This window comes from Salmo salar, chromosome ssa12 (genome assembly GCF_905237065.1).
Source record: "Salmo salar chromosome ssa12, Ssal_v3.1, whole genome shotgun sequence".
NCBI classification, from domain to species: domain Eukaryota; kingdom Metazoa; phylum Chordata; class Actinopteri; order Salmoniformes; family Salmonidae; genus Salmo; species Salmo salar.
Genome location: NC_059453.1, coordinates 24,124,503 through 24,140,077, shown reverse-complemented (window position 1 = coordinate 24,140,077; position 15,575 = coordinate 24,124,503). Strand labels below are relative to the sequence as shown.

General features: G+C 42.7%; 1 protein-coding gene across 1 annotated transcript in view; it reads right to left on the bottom strand.

Moving 5' to 3' along the window:
- Nucleotides 1–6,613: 6,613 nt before the first annotated feature.
- Nucleotides 6,614–15,575, bottom strand: part of LOC106588930 (glutamate receptor ionotropic, NMDA 2B-like) — a 126,812-nt gene continuing 117,850 nt past the window's right edge. The window contains 3 exon segments of the mRNA XM_045691125.1: nt 6,614–11,300; nt 11,302–12,774; nt 15,254–15,492. Coding sequence (XP_045547081.1) covers nt 10,167–11,300; nt 11,302–12,774; nt 15,254–15,492 — 2,846 coding nt within the window. The 3' untranslated portion in view covers nt 6,614–10,166.

The window sequence follows — 15,575 nt, the reverse complement described above, 5'->3', positions numbered from 1 at the left end:
GAACGGGAGCATGGAGAACAGTCAATGTCTCAGGTGACCGGAGTGTTTGGCAATTTTTCGTGCCTGATATGGCTTTTAAAGCTTGTTTCTTGTGAGGATAGGTGTTAATTTGTGTATTCCACTCTCCATCTGGTCTGGTTCCAACTGCAACACGAGACCCTCTTATGAAAGCATTTACAAGATTTCTTTCATGAGTCATCATCTAAGATATCCAAAACATTCCAAGTGATTACCAATCCTTCTCATGGTCTCCGTTCTGGCTATAATCCCCTTTGCTCTTTATATTGCCTTGTTTCTGGAACCAATATAATACAATCAAGGTCTTCAAACTGTTTGCTGGTTGGTTGGACACATGGTCATTCTCCTTCTATCACACCATTGTCCTGAAGACACAGGCCCCACTGTCCCTCACACAAAATAGATTTTCTTCAGGCTTTGAAATAAACTAATTGAGTTTGCTCAGTCCAACAGGTCATAAGACTGTCTGACTCCTGTCCTTACCACAGGTATGTTACCTGTTTTCAGTCATAGTATTGAAAACATACTTGTACATACATTGAGAGACTTTCAAAGAGCGATAGGTAATATAGAGGGTTTCTAAGATGACCTATACCAAACCAACATGTGAACATGCACGTGGATCTGTTTTCAACACTTAACTGGGCCACGGAGAGACTGTTGGCAGCCTTGTGTGGAAAAAACAACTTTTTCTTCACTCTTCTCTCTCTCTCTCACACACCCTCTCTCTCTCTCCCTCTTTCTGGTTCTTCTCTCTGTCTCTAACTTTCCCTATTTCTTCTGAATGTAATCAAATTGTTGTAATGTCACTGATTTTGGCTAACTGGCAGATTTTTTTCAATCATTCTTGTTGAGTTTTCCTTTTCTTTTTCATAAAGGGCTGTGTCTTCTCATCATGGCCCCTCAAACTGTGATGCTGCTGCTGCTTCTGGCTGCCATGGCGACCATGGCCCAGTCCGTTGGCGAGGAAAACGAACTGGATTATGGGTACTGGAACTACCGGGAGGGAGGTAAGCTAATAAATAAGAACATCCATCCAGCCTACTCAGTTGACGTCAAGGAAAGAAAAAGCAGAAGTGAAAAAGACAGGTCTTTCATAATAACGTCTCTTCTTCCTTTTCTCTGGGGTTGTGGTTGCAGCTGAGAGTGTGAACGTGACCACCGTCCGCAGTGTGACCAGAGTCCTGGACGTCTGGGGAAAACGCATCTTCAACGAGATCAAGACCCTACTCCACTCTCAGCCCAGCACCCTGCTCCCTGACTACTCCAGGTAGGAGTACCAGAGGGACATCTTTACTGTGGTATAGGTCAACAGAGAGTGTACAAATCCATTTTACAGTACTTTCAGAAAGTATTCATACCCCTTGATTTATTCCAAATTGTGTTGTGTTACAGCCTGAATTCAAAACAGATTAAGGATATTTTTTTCTCACCCATCTACAGACATTACTCCATAATGACAAAGTAAAACATGTTTTTAGACATTTTTGTAAATGTATTGAAAATTAAATACAGAAATACCTCATTTGCATAATTATTCACACCCCTGAGTCAACACATGTTAGAAACACCTTTAGCAGCGATTACAGCTGTCTTTCTGGGTCTCTAAGAGCTTTCCACACCTGGATTGTACAACATTTGCCCATTTAAAATTCTTCAAGCTGTCAAATTGGTTGTTGATCATTGCTAGACAACCATTTTCAAGTCCTGCCATAGATTCTCAAGCCGATTTAAGTCAAAACTGTAACTAAGCCACTCAGGAACATTCACTGTCTTCCTGGTAAGCAACAATATTTTACCTTGTTTTCCGTTATTGTCCTGCTGAAAGGTGACTGTCTCCCAGTGTCTGTTGAAAAGCAGACTGAACCAGGTTTTCCTCTAGGATTTTTCCTGTGCTTAGCTCCATTCCATTTATTTTTTATCCTGAAAAACTCCTTAACGATTACAAGCATACCCATAACACGGTACAGCCACCACTATGCTTCAAAATATGGAGAGTGATACTCAGTAATGTGTTGTATTGGATTTGCCCCAAACACAACACTTTGTATTCAGGACAAAAAGTGAATTACTTTGCCACATTTTTGCAGTATTATCTTTGTAGTGACTAGGTGTATTGATACACACTCCAAAGTGTAATTAATAACTTCACCATGCTAAAAGATATTCAATGTCTGCTTTTTTTATTTTACCAATCTACCAATAGGTGCCCTTCTTTGCGAGGCATTGGAAAACCTCCCTGGTCTTTGTGGTTGAATCTGTGCTTGAAATTCACTGGGGTACAGAGAGGAGGTAGTCATTTAAAAAATCATGCTAAGACGATTATTACTCACAGAGTGATCCATGCAACTTATTATGTGACTTGTTAAGAAAATCTCTACTCCTTACTTATTTAGGCTTATCATAACAAAGGTGTTGAATACTTATTGACTCAAGACATTTCAGCTTCTCATTTGTAATTCATTTGTAAAAATGTCTAAAAACATAATTCTACTTTGACATTATGTGGTATGTGTAGGCTTGTGACCCCCCCCAAAACTACATTTCATCAATTTAAAATAACACAACAAAATGTGAATAAAGTGACGAGGGGTGAATACTTTCTGAAGGCACTGTATGTCTCTATAATGAAGTTGTATGCCTATAAAGTTATTTAATCTGTCCAACAATGTGTGAATGACATTGTAGATTGATGTTGCTAAGTTCCTGTTTTGACTCTCCAAAATATTGACCAGTGCAGATGAATAATTTGAATTTACTGTCCAGGTTCTTAAAGTGTGATTGATTGCCAGTTTGAAGTGCCTGTTGCTAAGTTACTCTTTGTGTCCTGCAGGGTGCGCCCTCTGTCCGAGTCGCTCAACGATCTCTTCAGGGAAGTCACTCTGCTGCACAGGCATATCACGGAACTCACCCATCGCCTGGCAACCCTGGAACCATTCCTCCGTCGCCACGGCTACCGGGACGAGGGGGAGGAGGGAGGGGGTGGCGGTAGCAGGGCTCTGCCACCTCGGAGCATGAGAGGTGGCGCAGCGAGACTGACGAGGTACACCTTGAAGAAGGCGGTCCCTGAGAGGGGGACTAGAGTGGTGAGGAGGAGGAGGGTGAGAGTATACAACAACGGACAAGTTAGGATGCTGGAGAATGCGAGTGAGAGATAACGGGAGGGATTGTGGACTACGGAGGAGTGTGATAGTAGGAAAGTTAGTGTTAGGGTTCTAAGTTCAGTGTGAGGTGAGAGGTCAAAGGTGAAAGAGCGAGAAATTAACGAAATAGAGTCTGCAAATAATTATAATGTATGAAAATCTGATATCTATCTCTGCTTCATTATAAACAAAGATGTGCATCTGTAGTTGTTATGTGTATCAACCCATGAGAGAGCAATGATATATTCATTAAACAAACTCATCAAGTCTCAACTGTCTTATCATCTCATTCAGAACTAGCCAACTGTGGCTGCATGGCCATGAAAATAATTCAGTCATTTGCATGGAAGCGTGATCATCATTAGATTCAAAACCAATCGCCACACAATTGATTTTAGAGTACCACATTATCAATACACAACAGAACAAAATGCTACTATTGGAGAGGATGTTGTATGCCACATTGTTATGTTTGGCTATCTGACTTTAAAGGGTGACTCCCTATCCTGTTATTCATTTGGGACTTTGGTGTTAGAGGGATCTGTGAAGGTTTGTAGATCTTTTTTTTCCCGTTAGCTGTAGTCACAAAGGGTAATACTAAAGCCAGCTGGTATATATACTGTGTGTGTGTGAGTGTGGATGTGTTGTGGGCATAAGGATCGAACTTTGTGCCCTCATTAAAACTTTGCCAAGCGTTTCTACAGCAACCGTTCCTTCTCTCCTCTTCCCCGACTCTTGCTTGTCATCCGCAGAGCCGCAGTATAAAATGTTCCGTCTTTCTCTTTCCCTCTTTTCCAACCTGCCTCTACTCTCCCATCTCTGCTTGTCATCCTCCGTTGTTTCTCTCTAGCCCTGTTTATACCTGGTTCTAACATGCGTCCTTTTTCCTGATCTTATCCACATCCTGATTGAAATCGCATTTTTAGACAGGTTTACACGATTAAAAGACGCATTGTGTAGACCAATCTGGGCAGTGAAACCACTTAAATCATCATTATACCGGCCTCTAACATCATTGACAGGCTGCACCATTGACTTATGCCACCAACATGTCTTCAAATAAATAACTTATTATTGGAAAGAATAGCTGTGAAATAATTTGCATACAGGGATGGATCAGGAAATTTGGTCACAATGCAGACACAAAAATGTGGGCACAATCAGAATGTGGACAAGATTAGGACACACAACCCATGTTAGCACCAGGTATAAATGGGGCTTCAGTCTTTCATCTCTACTTCTTAATCTGCATTCCACCCCCCATTTTTTTTTCTCTCTCTCTCTCTCTCTCTCTCTCTCTGACTTTCCCTCTCTCTGTAGATGTTCGGCTCAGGCTGTACTTTCCATTTTGGTATTGTATGTTGATTCATTTTCCCATCCAATCCACTAAGACAGTGAGAGTATACAGTATAAATCCTCCACTCTCCCCATCTCTTGAAAAAAGAGCCAGTTGCTAGGTAACGGTTAATTGTCAAGTAGTTACATGTGTTGCAATGTGTTCTATCAATGTGTTCTATCAACGTGTTCTTGTTCTATCAGTGTTGTTTATAGCACTAGCTAATTATTTATCTCTCAATGACATAGGATCATAGCAGAGATATTGAGTTATATAAATATAGATACAGAGATATGCTTTACCAAAATCTCAAAGAGGGTTTTGTGGATGACTGGTTTCTTTAAATATCTCCCTTGTTGCTGGTCAGAGCTCTTTCAGAAGAAAGAGAGACGGAGAGAGAGTCTCAGGAGGAGAATTTGGAGTCTTTCAAATTCTGTATACAATATCCTACAGGTTCACTTTTTATCAGTGTGTCATTCGTCACCTCCCTCTCCGTCTGTCCTGGCCTACAAACCTGCCTCTCCAACATCTTGAGTAAACTCGAATCTCAATTCAGTGTCCTACTTGTGAAAGAAAAAAAACAGACAGAAGATACGAAAATGTAGAAAAAGGAGAGCTACGGAGAGACAAGATGAAAGGTAAAAGGGGATGAGAGGAACGGGAGGATGGACAGGTGTCCTGGATGAAAGTGACAATACAGCAACAGGATTAAAGAGGACGAGTGATACTGGCCATTTAAATGACAGATGAATCTGAGAACACTTGAAAAGGCCCTGCACCTTTAAAGGGGCAATCTGCAGTTAATACATCAATTTTTGGACTTCATATGTACCCATTGATTCTTGAAGAATATAAGTTATAAATGTCTCATGAGCTGTTGTACCCCACCAGAAGCCAAAATATAAGCTTGTTTTACTCCAATATTTGTAAACTAATTAAATTTAAACAAACACTATATAGAGTCAAAACATGGTTACAACTATAATATTGATATCATGGCTGGTAAGTCCTTGCATCCATCCATAGCTCTGTCTAGGAAGTTGTAAGTGGTTACAATTCTCCAGCCCCATTATAAAAAAAATATATAAAAAAATCGAAACAGGGGCAGGGAGGACACTTTTCTATTGTTTTAACTGCTGAATGACCATTTAAGGTATTGGTCCTTCGAGCCAGATAATTCCAATATATACAAAAACATATACATTATCATGAATCGCAGACAAATGAAAGACCATGAATGAAGGTTCTGAATCTGTTTAGAGGGGAAAAATAAGAAAACTTAGGAATTTCACAAATAACATGATTTCATTTTTTTTTATTAATACTCAACACTTTGTTTAGTACAAAGAGACAGAAGAAGAATATTTCTTAGCACTTATTTTCACATCGACTGTGTTTAATTATCCTAATTTTAAATATTATTAAATATTTAATCACATTTGTTATTATTCTTTAACACATGTCATTTCTTCCCATACAAAAATTAAAGAGTGACTGAAATGTTTAGTCATATATACATTTTCACAATCTGTACAGTTCTAGAAATGGTTGTGTTAAAATTTTCTCTTGGAAACACGTAAAATAAAGGGTTGCCGAAGAAGAAAAATTCTAACTTGTAAAAATGTAGTACAGAGTCATGATGTTGTGCTTATGTAATAGCCACTAATGTCATTACCATTAGTTGTGTAACAAAAACAAGTGTGTATGCCGGTCTTTTACCAAATTAAATTGAAAGGAAATACATCAACTTGCTGTAAAAATAGTCTCTACTACTTTAGGTGTGCACTCTTTCAACAAATTACAAGCTTGCACATATGTGGCCTTTCATTTTTTATAAAACAATTCTAGTAGGGAACCTTCAAATCAAAGATGTCACCCAAAAGGTTCTTACTTTCAGCCATTTTGTACACTTTTATTAAAAGTCTGCTAGAGGGAGGTAAGTTATTTACATACAGCACTACAATACAGAACATCAGTCAACAGTTCTCTCTTTAGCGCTTTCTTTTCCACACACACACACACACACACACACACACACACACACACACACACACACACACACACACACACACACACACACACACACACACACACACACACACACACACACACACACACACACACACACACACACACACGCGCACACACACACAGAGGTAATCAAGCGTATGTACTGAGGCACATACAACAACAGAAAGAAAGAAAGAAAGAAAGAAAGAAAGAAAGAAAGAAAGAAAGAAAGAAAGAAAGAAAGAAAGAAAGAAAGAAAGAAAGAAAGAAAGAAAGAAACTTACTGAAGAAAGAGAGGTTTTAGGGAAAAACAAGCAAAAGCATTGAAAATCAAAGCTGGTTCATCACTTCATAAAAACGTTATACCAATACCTTCACCTCATTCACAGGCATTTACTAATACCAATACCTTCACCTCATTCACAGGCATTTACTAATACCAATACCTTCACCTCATTCACAGGCATTTATTAATACCAATACCTTCACCTCATTCACAGGCATTTAATAATACCAATACCTTCACCTCATTCACAGGCATTTAATAATACCAATACCTTCACCTCATTCACAGGCATTTAATAATACCAATACCTTCACCTCATTCACGGGCATTTAATAATACCAATACCTTCACCTCATTCACAGGTATTTACAACCAAACGTCAAGAGGAGCAGAGAAGCCTGAACTTCTCTTCTTACACTTCTTCTGGTACCATAATAAATCAGTTGAAACTATTTCTGTCATAGCAATTATTCCTATTGACATCTGTTTACTGAATTTGAAATATTTTAAAATAACGACAATTTTGAGAGCAAAATTCTATTTGTCTTTTTACAGAGACAAACACACACCAACAAGGATCAGAATCAATTAAATCGATTAAAAAGTCCAGATATCATTCCCAAACATCCACTTTTGGGATAAAATAGAGTCTAAGTAAAAAAGGGAAAATAAAAAAATTCCACTGATGCATGCATGTCCTTACGAACACATGTCCTTATACACTGACTCAATATCATACACACTGACTTGTCAGTCATGAAAGAAGGAAAAATCTTTCAAAGTTTCAATAGGGATGTACAAGTATTGATCAACTAATCAATTACACTGATTGTGCTTAGATCTTACAATTTGGTTTGGCAAAATGACAAATCACTTAGAAATGTAATATTTCAGACAGCTATAACTTAAAGTAATTCATAAATAGAATAAATAAAATGAAGATATGAGGGGTCCTAAATTGTATATTACAACAATGACATGGAGGTGAACACAAATACAGTTTGGACCTGGATATCTGTCTGTGATAAGTTGTGGCTTTGAGGTCATCTTCCATGGACATGAGGTTATCATTGATGGACCACTGGACTCAATGCTAATAGAATAGGGGGGAAAACGTTACTTTCAACACTATGTGGAGATTCAATGTTTTTTCATTTTAATCATTGCATTGGTTTGCTTTTCTCCACCTTCCACCAAGTACCTTCCAGGACAGTTGTGAGGACTATTTTCCAAAAGGAAAATACTGTCCAGTGCCTTCAATCACATTTGTAAATTCATAAGATATTTGCCGTGATAGATGAAAAGTGGTTGTTCTGGTTGAAATAGACAGAATTATTCAAATAAGGTTTTATTTTAAACGCAGAGATTAAGAATTCTTGCTAATACTAGGCTAATGGTAATCATGCTCTGGTCAAGTACTCAAGCTTCACATACGTCATTGTCCTTTTATCCTACTTATGTATCAAGCCATTGATGGAAATTGCCAGAACATTCCATAATCATCTTCGGCAAAATGTTGAAAGTTTACTGAGATTTACTGAATGTTACATCCAGACTGTCTTGTGTGGCCTGTATAAAGTGATTGATTTGTTTTGGTATTCACAAGGAAAGAAAAAAGCTAACAAATAGTGAAATAGTGATTTTTCTCCCAAATCCCCATCTCAAGTGACCACCTTTAGTGATATCTGAATTATCTCAGAAATTATAACACATTCTAAGTAAGTCAAACATGATTAGTGGTTTGATCAAGTCCTTGACGTGAATTAAGGAGAGACATAGAGTATACAGTACAGTAACAGTACAGTGACTGGGTGAAATGAAATAAATAAACCATAAATAAACCAACTGAGACTTTCTTTCCTCCCTGTGTTCACAGCACACCACTCCCCACCCATCCCCCTTCTAATAAACGTGTCTTGATAATATAGCAGCAACAGCTTACTGCCATAATACAAATGAAATAACACGTCCTGCTGTTCATCTCTCCATTCCCAGACCATGGTCCAACAGTCCATTAAGACCATATCTTAAAAGTAGAAAAAGTCCAACTCCATTGAATCACTTCCCAGCAACATATAGGCATACAAGGGGATTTACATATATTTAGCAAATACTGCATCTATGCCAAGTAATAAAAAAAAATATATATAAAAATTATAATAAGTGTAATTCATAGTTTACCTTTGGGTATATAAGGGGGACTTGTGATATGTTGGGATTTAAAACGGTAAATCAAATGATTTATAGAAAGCTAAAGGGTGAGATAAGATCCTCTTGACTAGCACCCGAGTGAAACGAGCAGAAAACTACATCGTCCATGATGCAACTCTCTCTCCTTTCAGGTGGGTGGATCTCGTTTAAAGCAAAATCTCAGCTAAGCGGATTCTCAGAGAACATGATAACCACTTTATGAATTACTAGTTAATAACTGAATTGTCCACAGAATGAACACCCTTTCTACCGATAGGAGGAGGAGTCTTCATATCTTTATGATTGTAGTGAGTTCAGTAAGGCACATCCCGCTCGGTATCTGAGATCACCACTACTCCCGACGTACTGCCAGGCAAAACAAGAAATCTAAACTGCAAACCAGTATGATGCCACATAAGTACTTTCTCCTTCACTATAAGATGTCAAGTATATGGAAAATGTACTCAGCAAATCATGCCTTTCACATACAGTATACTTTTTCACAGCACTCCAAGAACAGAAAATATGGAAAATCAAGAATTAAGAAGAAATCTGAATTACACAACCTAAAAGTATTGGTACTTAACTAACATTTCTTCCTAACAAATAGTCTATTAGTCTCCTGTAATATGGTGGCCTAGCAAATAATTAACAACAGTACAAATATATAACAACATGAACTATTAAAAAATAAATAAAACGAGCCCAAACTGAACATCTTAAACAATTTAATTATATTCAATAATATCATTAACAACATTATCAATACAATTATTGTTAGTTTACCCTGTTACTTCAAGAAAAGTATTAGATTTTTCATTAATTTGATTGTATTTCTGATAGCTAAGCAAAACGTTAGTTTTGGTGTAAGGAACAGCAGGCGAGCGGAAGAGAGGGAAAGATAAAAGAGGGAGTGAAGAAGGAGAGGAGAAACGGAGGAGAGATTTCTCTCCTCCTCCCTCACAGTCAAGCAGCAGAATCCATTCATTTCCTCATTAGAAGTCGTGTCGCTTTCTGTTACACTTGACAGTTCCTTCATTTTCCTTCACTCTGTCCGCAGTGTCCATTGTCCAACTAACCTTCCTCAGTTAGAAATATGAGAACGATGTCCACAATGTAGCGTCTATTCGTTCTCCTCAGACGGAGAAGCAATTATCCTGTTCTCTAGCTCCATCTCTTTCTTTCAGACGTCAGACTCGATGCTGGAGAGCTTCTCGTAAACGTGGCCGTTGCTCGAGCCATTGAAGGGTCTCTGGCCGCCCTGCCCCACCAACCCTAACCCCCCGTCCCTGACCGGCAGTAGCTTGTTGCCTCCCAGTCTGGGACCATGGTGGTTCCCCATGGGCCCCCCCAACCCTCCCCCGAGACACAGATCATTGGGGAACCTGGGGGTCACATTGGACATGACCCCTGTCGTGGCTGACGCCGGCAAATATGAAGGCACCCCCATGGAGCCTCGGAAGTCCCCGCGGCTGTTGTTGAGGAGATGCTGTGGCGGTTGTTGCTGTTGCTGTGGAGACATTTTGACGTAGTACGGTTTGCCGCCATGTAATAGACACTGGTCGTCGCCGAAGGTTGGGATGAAGGGGTTCTGGGTCACCTTATCTGGGTAGAGAGATTTAGACAAGGAGTAAGTCCCGGCCCCTTTGCCACTACCGCCCCCACCACCTCCACCTCCACCACCCATCATTCTTCTATCCCTGTCCCTCATGTCTTTCTCCCCCACCGACCGACGGTGCAACCCACCTTCGCCTCGTTCGCCTCGGAACAAACTGAAGGAGGAGCCTCCTTTCGCCCTCTCCCGCTCACTACCACCCCGACTGAAAAAGGAGGGACTATCTCTGTCCCTCTCCGCGTACTGGGCAAACATTTGGGCGTATGGGCTAACGCCCTCCATGTAGCGGTCTTTGTCTTTCAAGCTCACGCTTCTGGGTGGGAGGAGCTGCCCCCCTCCCCCTCCTCCCCCACCTCCTCCTCCACCCCCGCCCATGCGTCCGCCGCCCCCACCCTTCTGCAAATCCACAAACGTGTCGTAGGAGTGTTGCCTCCGTAACACCCGCCCACCTGGCCCTAGCTTCCTGCGCTGTGCATGACTTTGTGATTGGCCAGCACCCCCCACATCACCACTCTTCCCCCCTCCACCCCCAATCTGGCTAAATATGAGGTTATCTTCACTGATGTCGTACAGGTTGCCTGGTTTCTTACACGACTCGCACCGTTTGCAAGTAGCAGAGCTTGGACGACTATTTCCCCCTCCGCCACTAGCGCTCCCACCCCCTCCTCCCCCTCCGCCACTAGCGCTCCCATGCGTACAGGTGCCCCCCTCCTCCATGGTGAGAGATGGACTTCCCTCCTCCCCCACCACCACCACTGTGATTCCGACACTCCCAGTCACCCCCTGCTATGCCTCCACCCCCCACTTCAGACATGTTCTTCTCCCAACACGTGTGGGCCTGTTGTCCTGACAACCCCAAGCCCATTCCTCCGACTACGCCACTTTTACTCTCTGACTTCTTGGGTTTGTTACCTTTCAGGAAATCCTCCACGGGCACTAGGCTCTTACAAATGCCACTACCACTATTACTGCCACCGACTCCTCCTCCCCTACCACCCATCGGACAAGGCCCGTCAGACATATCCACATGCTCCCACTTGGCAGAGCCCTCCTTGGAATGGAACTGCTCCGCATAGAACTCCCTCAGATTTTCTTTGTCGCGGAATAAGTAAGGTGAAGAGTTACCCCCTCCTCCTCCACCTCCTCCACCTCCTCCTCTCTTCCGCTCAGAGGGGACCAGGGGTGGGGAGGCCGAGCGGTGTCCCAGGGGCCCGCGGGAGAAGTGGTGGTGGACGGTGTGATGGTGGTGGGCTCGCCTCCGGTAATCAATCTCGTCCTGCTCCCGTCTGGATTTGGCTGAGTGGGGCCTCTTTTTCAAGCTGTCCCTGTACTGTTTACGCCTCTTGGCGTTGCCCTCCAGATTGCCGTAGGTGATGGTGTGTGAGGATATATCCGACACATCATCGCCCCCCGAGCCCCCGCCACCCCCTCCTCCTCCACCCATGCAGTACCTGTCGTGACCGCCCCTGTCGATAAACCCAGAACTGGACGCCCCGCCTTTGAAGGAGAACCTCCCGTAGAGGTCGTTCGACTTGAACTGACCCCCCTGCTGACCGGAGGCCGAGGTGTGGCCGGCGATCAGGTCAAACTTATTGGTGTTCCTGTGAGTCAGGGAGGCAACGCGGGGCTGTGTGGTGAATATGGGCGCTACCCCTCCCCCTAAACTGTCACAATCAAACATCCCTCCCTCCAATGAACTGGTACTGCCTAAGCTACTCGGCCTGTTAGGCGGGGGGCCGGACATACCCAGAGCCAGCCCGGGTCCCGGGCCTGAGTGGTGGTGCAGGTAATGGTCCTGGTACAGGTTGTTGTCCTTCAGGGGCAAGTTGCCAAAAGTCCTCTCCACCTCGCTGATGTAGTCGCTGAACATGTTGTCCTCGGGTAGGTAGGGCGGCGGTGGGGCCTTGCGCTCTTGCAAGCTGCGCCGGTGGTCAGAGATGTCGTAGATGCTGGGCGACTCGCCGCCGCCACGGTGGTGGCCACCGTAGTCCAGGGCGCCGTGCGTGTGCGGCGAGCCGTTGACCCCCGGGATGGCGGTCATGTCCTTGGCTGTGCGGAGCAGTCGCAGGATGTTGGAGTGGGTGTTGTTCATGTTCATGTTCATGGTGGCCGATGGAGAGTCCATGGCCGACTTGTTCTCCTCGATCTGGACCCCGTGGATACAACTCCAGATGCCCTGTTGGAGGAACAGATGAACAGGGGGTATAGAGAATGGTAAAGAAACAGGAGGAGAGGGAGAGAGAGAAAAACACGGGGAGAGGGGGAGCAAGCGAAAGAAACCAACACAAAGACAGATTGACGAAAACAGAAATAGGGTAGATTGGTGGACGAGCATTAGAAAGCGGACGGGAGGTGGAAAGGTGGAGAGAGATGAGATGAGAGAGAGAGACAAAGAGAGAGAGGTTAATGCATTGCAGTGTTTCATCTGGCCACCTTGTTTACACACTATTAAACAGTAATAGGGGTGAGTTCATCAATACGTTCTCCCTGGGGGGCAGACAGAGCTTTGGCCCCTGCAGAGGCTCAGAGCCTCTCCTCTCCTCCTCTCACTCAGACCCAGTGTTGGAGGGCAGATCAGAGACTTGATTGATAATAACAGGAGCACCGTTAGTGTTTAGTTTTGACCAACCAATCAATAAGTTTAATCAATTCAATTTAAATTCAGCTGACAGCACTTTTCCTGGGCTTTTCTCGTAAAGACACGTCACAAAAATGAATCATGCAATAAAAGTATTTAAAAATATTCTGCGAAATGAAAGGCGGTTGTGGTTTTGTTGAAATGTTATGTTATTATCTGGTTTGAATTTGGCATTGTGAGGACAGTAATTCTAAGAGGTGACACCTGCCAACAAATCAAGGCATGTATGTTAGGATCAGCCCTGGGGGTTGGCGTTTCTCATGCCATTCCAGATTTTTAAAAAAGAAAGATCATTGCCTGCCAGTGAAAACGTGTCACTGTGGGGGCGTCATGTCAAAGCCATTTTTTTGTCCATCTCTTAGTCTGGCCCCTGGCCCCCTGAATTCATTATTCTTTCTTCTACTCTTTCCACTCTTTTATTTCTCTTTCACTCTTTCTTTGTGTCTTTTTTTGTCTTATTTTATCTCCATTACCTCCTGGTCGCCATGGTGAAGCTTCTCCTCCAACGGGACTTTATTTATCTATCTACGTATGTCCATACAATCCCTCCATAAAGGTGATCGGACAGAGGTTACTGGCACATCTTTCCTTTTGTGCTCCTCTGTTCCTTCTGTTCCCCTTTTATGTTTAATCATTCTTCTTCACGGACAGATTTCCTTTTCCTCTCGTCACATGATATCTGTTCCTTTTAGTCTCATCATATGCCCTCTCTTTCTTTCTGTCCCCCCCCCCCCCTCTCACTCACTCACTCACTCACTCACTCACTCACTCACTCACTCACTCACTCACTCACTCACTCACTCACTCACTCACTCACTCACTCACTCTCTCGCCCTGTATGTGTGCAGATTGGTTGAGCGCTACACTTTCTCATTTTTTCCCCCTCTGTCCCTCCACAACTGGAGCGCTAAACCAGGCATAGAAATCTGTACTAGACTAATATCTCTTGCAGACGGCAATAGTTAGACGAGGGGTAGTCTGTAATAGTGTAGAGGGTGAAAATGAATGCTGTAATGCAACTGCCAAATAACATCAACACCTGTACGCTTGAACCAATAAATACTGAATTTGTATTCTATCGAGGCTCTCCCTACATGTAAACTATTTGATGTACTTTGCATAAAACCATTATTGCTGTATTACAGAGTAACTATCGTCGAGCTCCCAAAAGAGGAAGGATACAGTAGAGAAAACTGTATTTTCAAAATGCTCAAGAGGATATAAGAAAAATCCTTTCTTAAGAAGTTCAGGCAGGTAAACATTTGCGACTGTTTCTCAAATTAATGATAATTGAGTTCAATGAGCGTGCAACAACAAAAACATTCCCCCCCTCTTAAAAGGTAACATTATGCAAATGTGATTGTTCCTCAAGCAATTGTTTTTCATGCGTAAACAAGCTCTCTGACTTACAATAATAACTGCCATGGTAAATGACCCGCATAAACACCCCTCAGAGCAGTCCCCATTTAACGATGCAACAACACCGTGATAAAGTTTTGTTTTTACCCTTCTACACAACTGGAATCAGTGGGCATGTAACTAACTGTAAGAGCCTTAGCATTAGTGTTATATATTAAAAGGGCTTTCAAAAGGCCCATTGGCGATGATTGTTATGTAGGTTTTGCTAGCACCGTTAGCACGGATTAGCCTAAATTCTATTAGCGTTCACAATATCAGTAGTTATACTCGTTTTGTTATCCTTGCTCAAAGGGTACCATGTAGTATCATTACTATGTCTCTATCACAGTTAACAAAGTATCATTAGCTTATTAGTATAGGTTTTACTATGCTGCGTTCACATCATGTCAGCTTACTTTTTGTAGAAAGATTATACTCAAGTTTCTCACTTGGGAAGTATCAGAATCAACAAATATTAAGCTCTACGCAAATAACTTACGTTAATTTGAACTCGGAAGTCCCAAGTTTCCGACATGACGTGAACGTGGCATAAGCACAGAGTATTAGCAACCCGACCAGGAAGTATCGGTCCGGTTAAAGACGTGCTCCAATAACTCACCCTGCTGATGGAGAAGGTAAAGCCTGGCTTGCCGGTGCAGTAGCCCATGAAGCAGAAGCGCAGTTGCCAGTAGAAGGCGTGCTCGGCAATGAAGGTGATGAGCGACAGAGCCATGGCCGCCCCCAGCATGTAGAAGACGCCTGCCATGTTGTCCACGTCCAGCTGGCTGCTCATCACCTCGTTCTTCTCGTTGTGGCAGATCCCCGTCAGCCACAGAGCCTCCAGCTCCTCCATCTCTCCTGGGATAAGCAGGAGATAGAGGGGGTTAGGAGGGGACAGCAGGAGGGGTTAGCAGGAGGGGTTAGTTTATAATAAGGTTAGG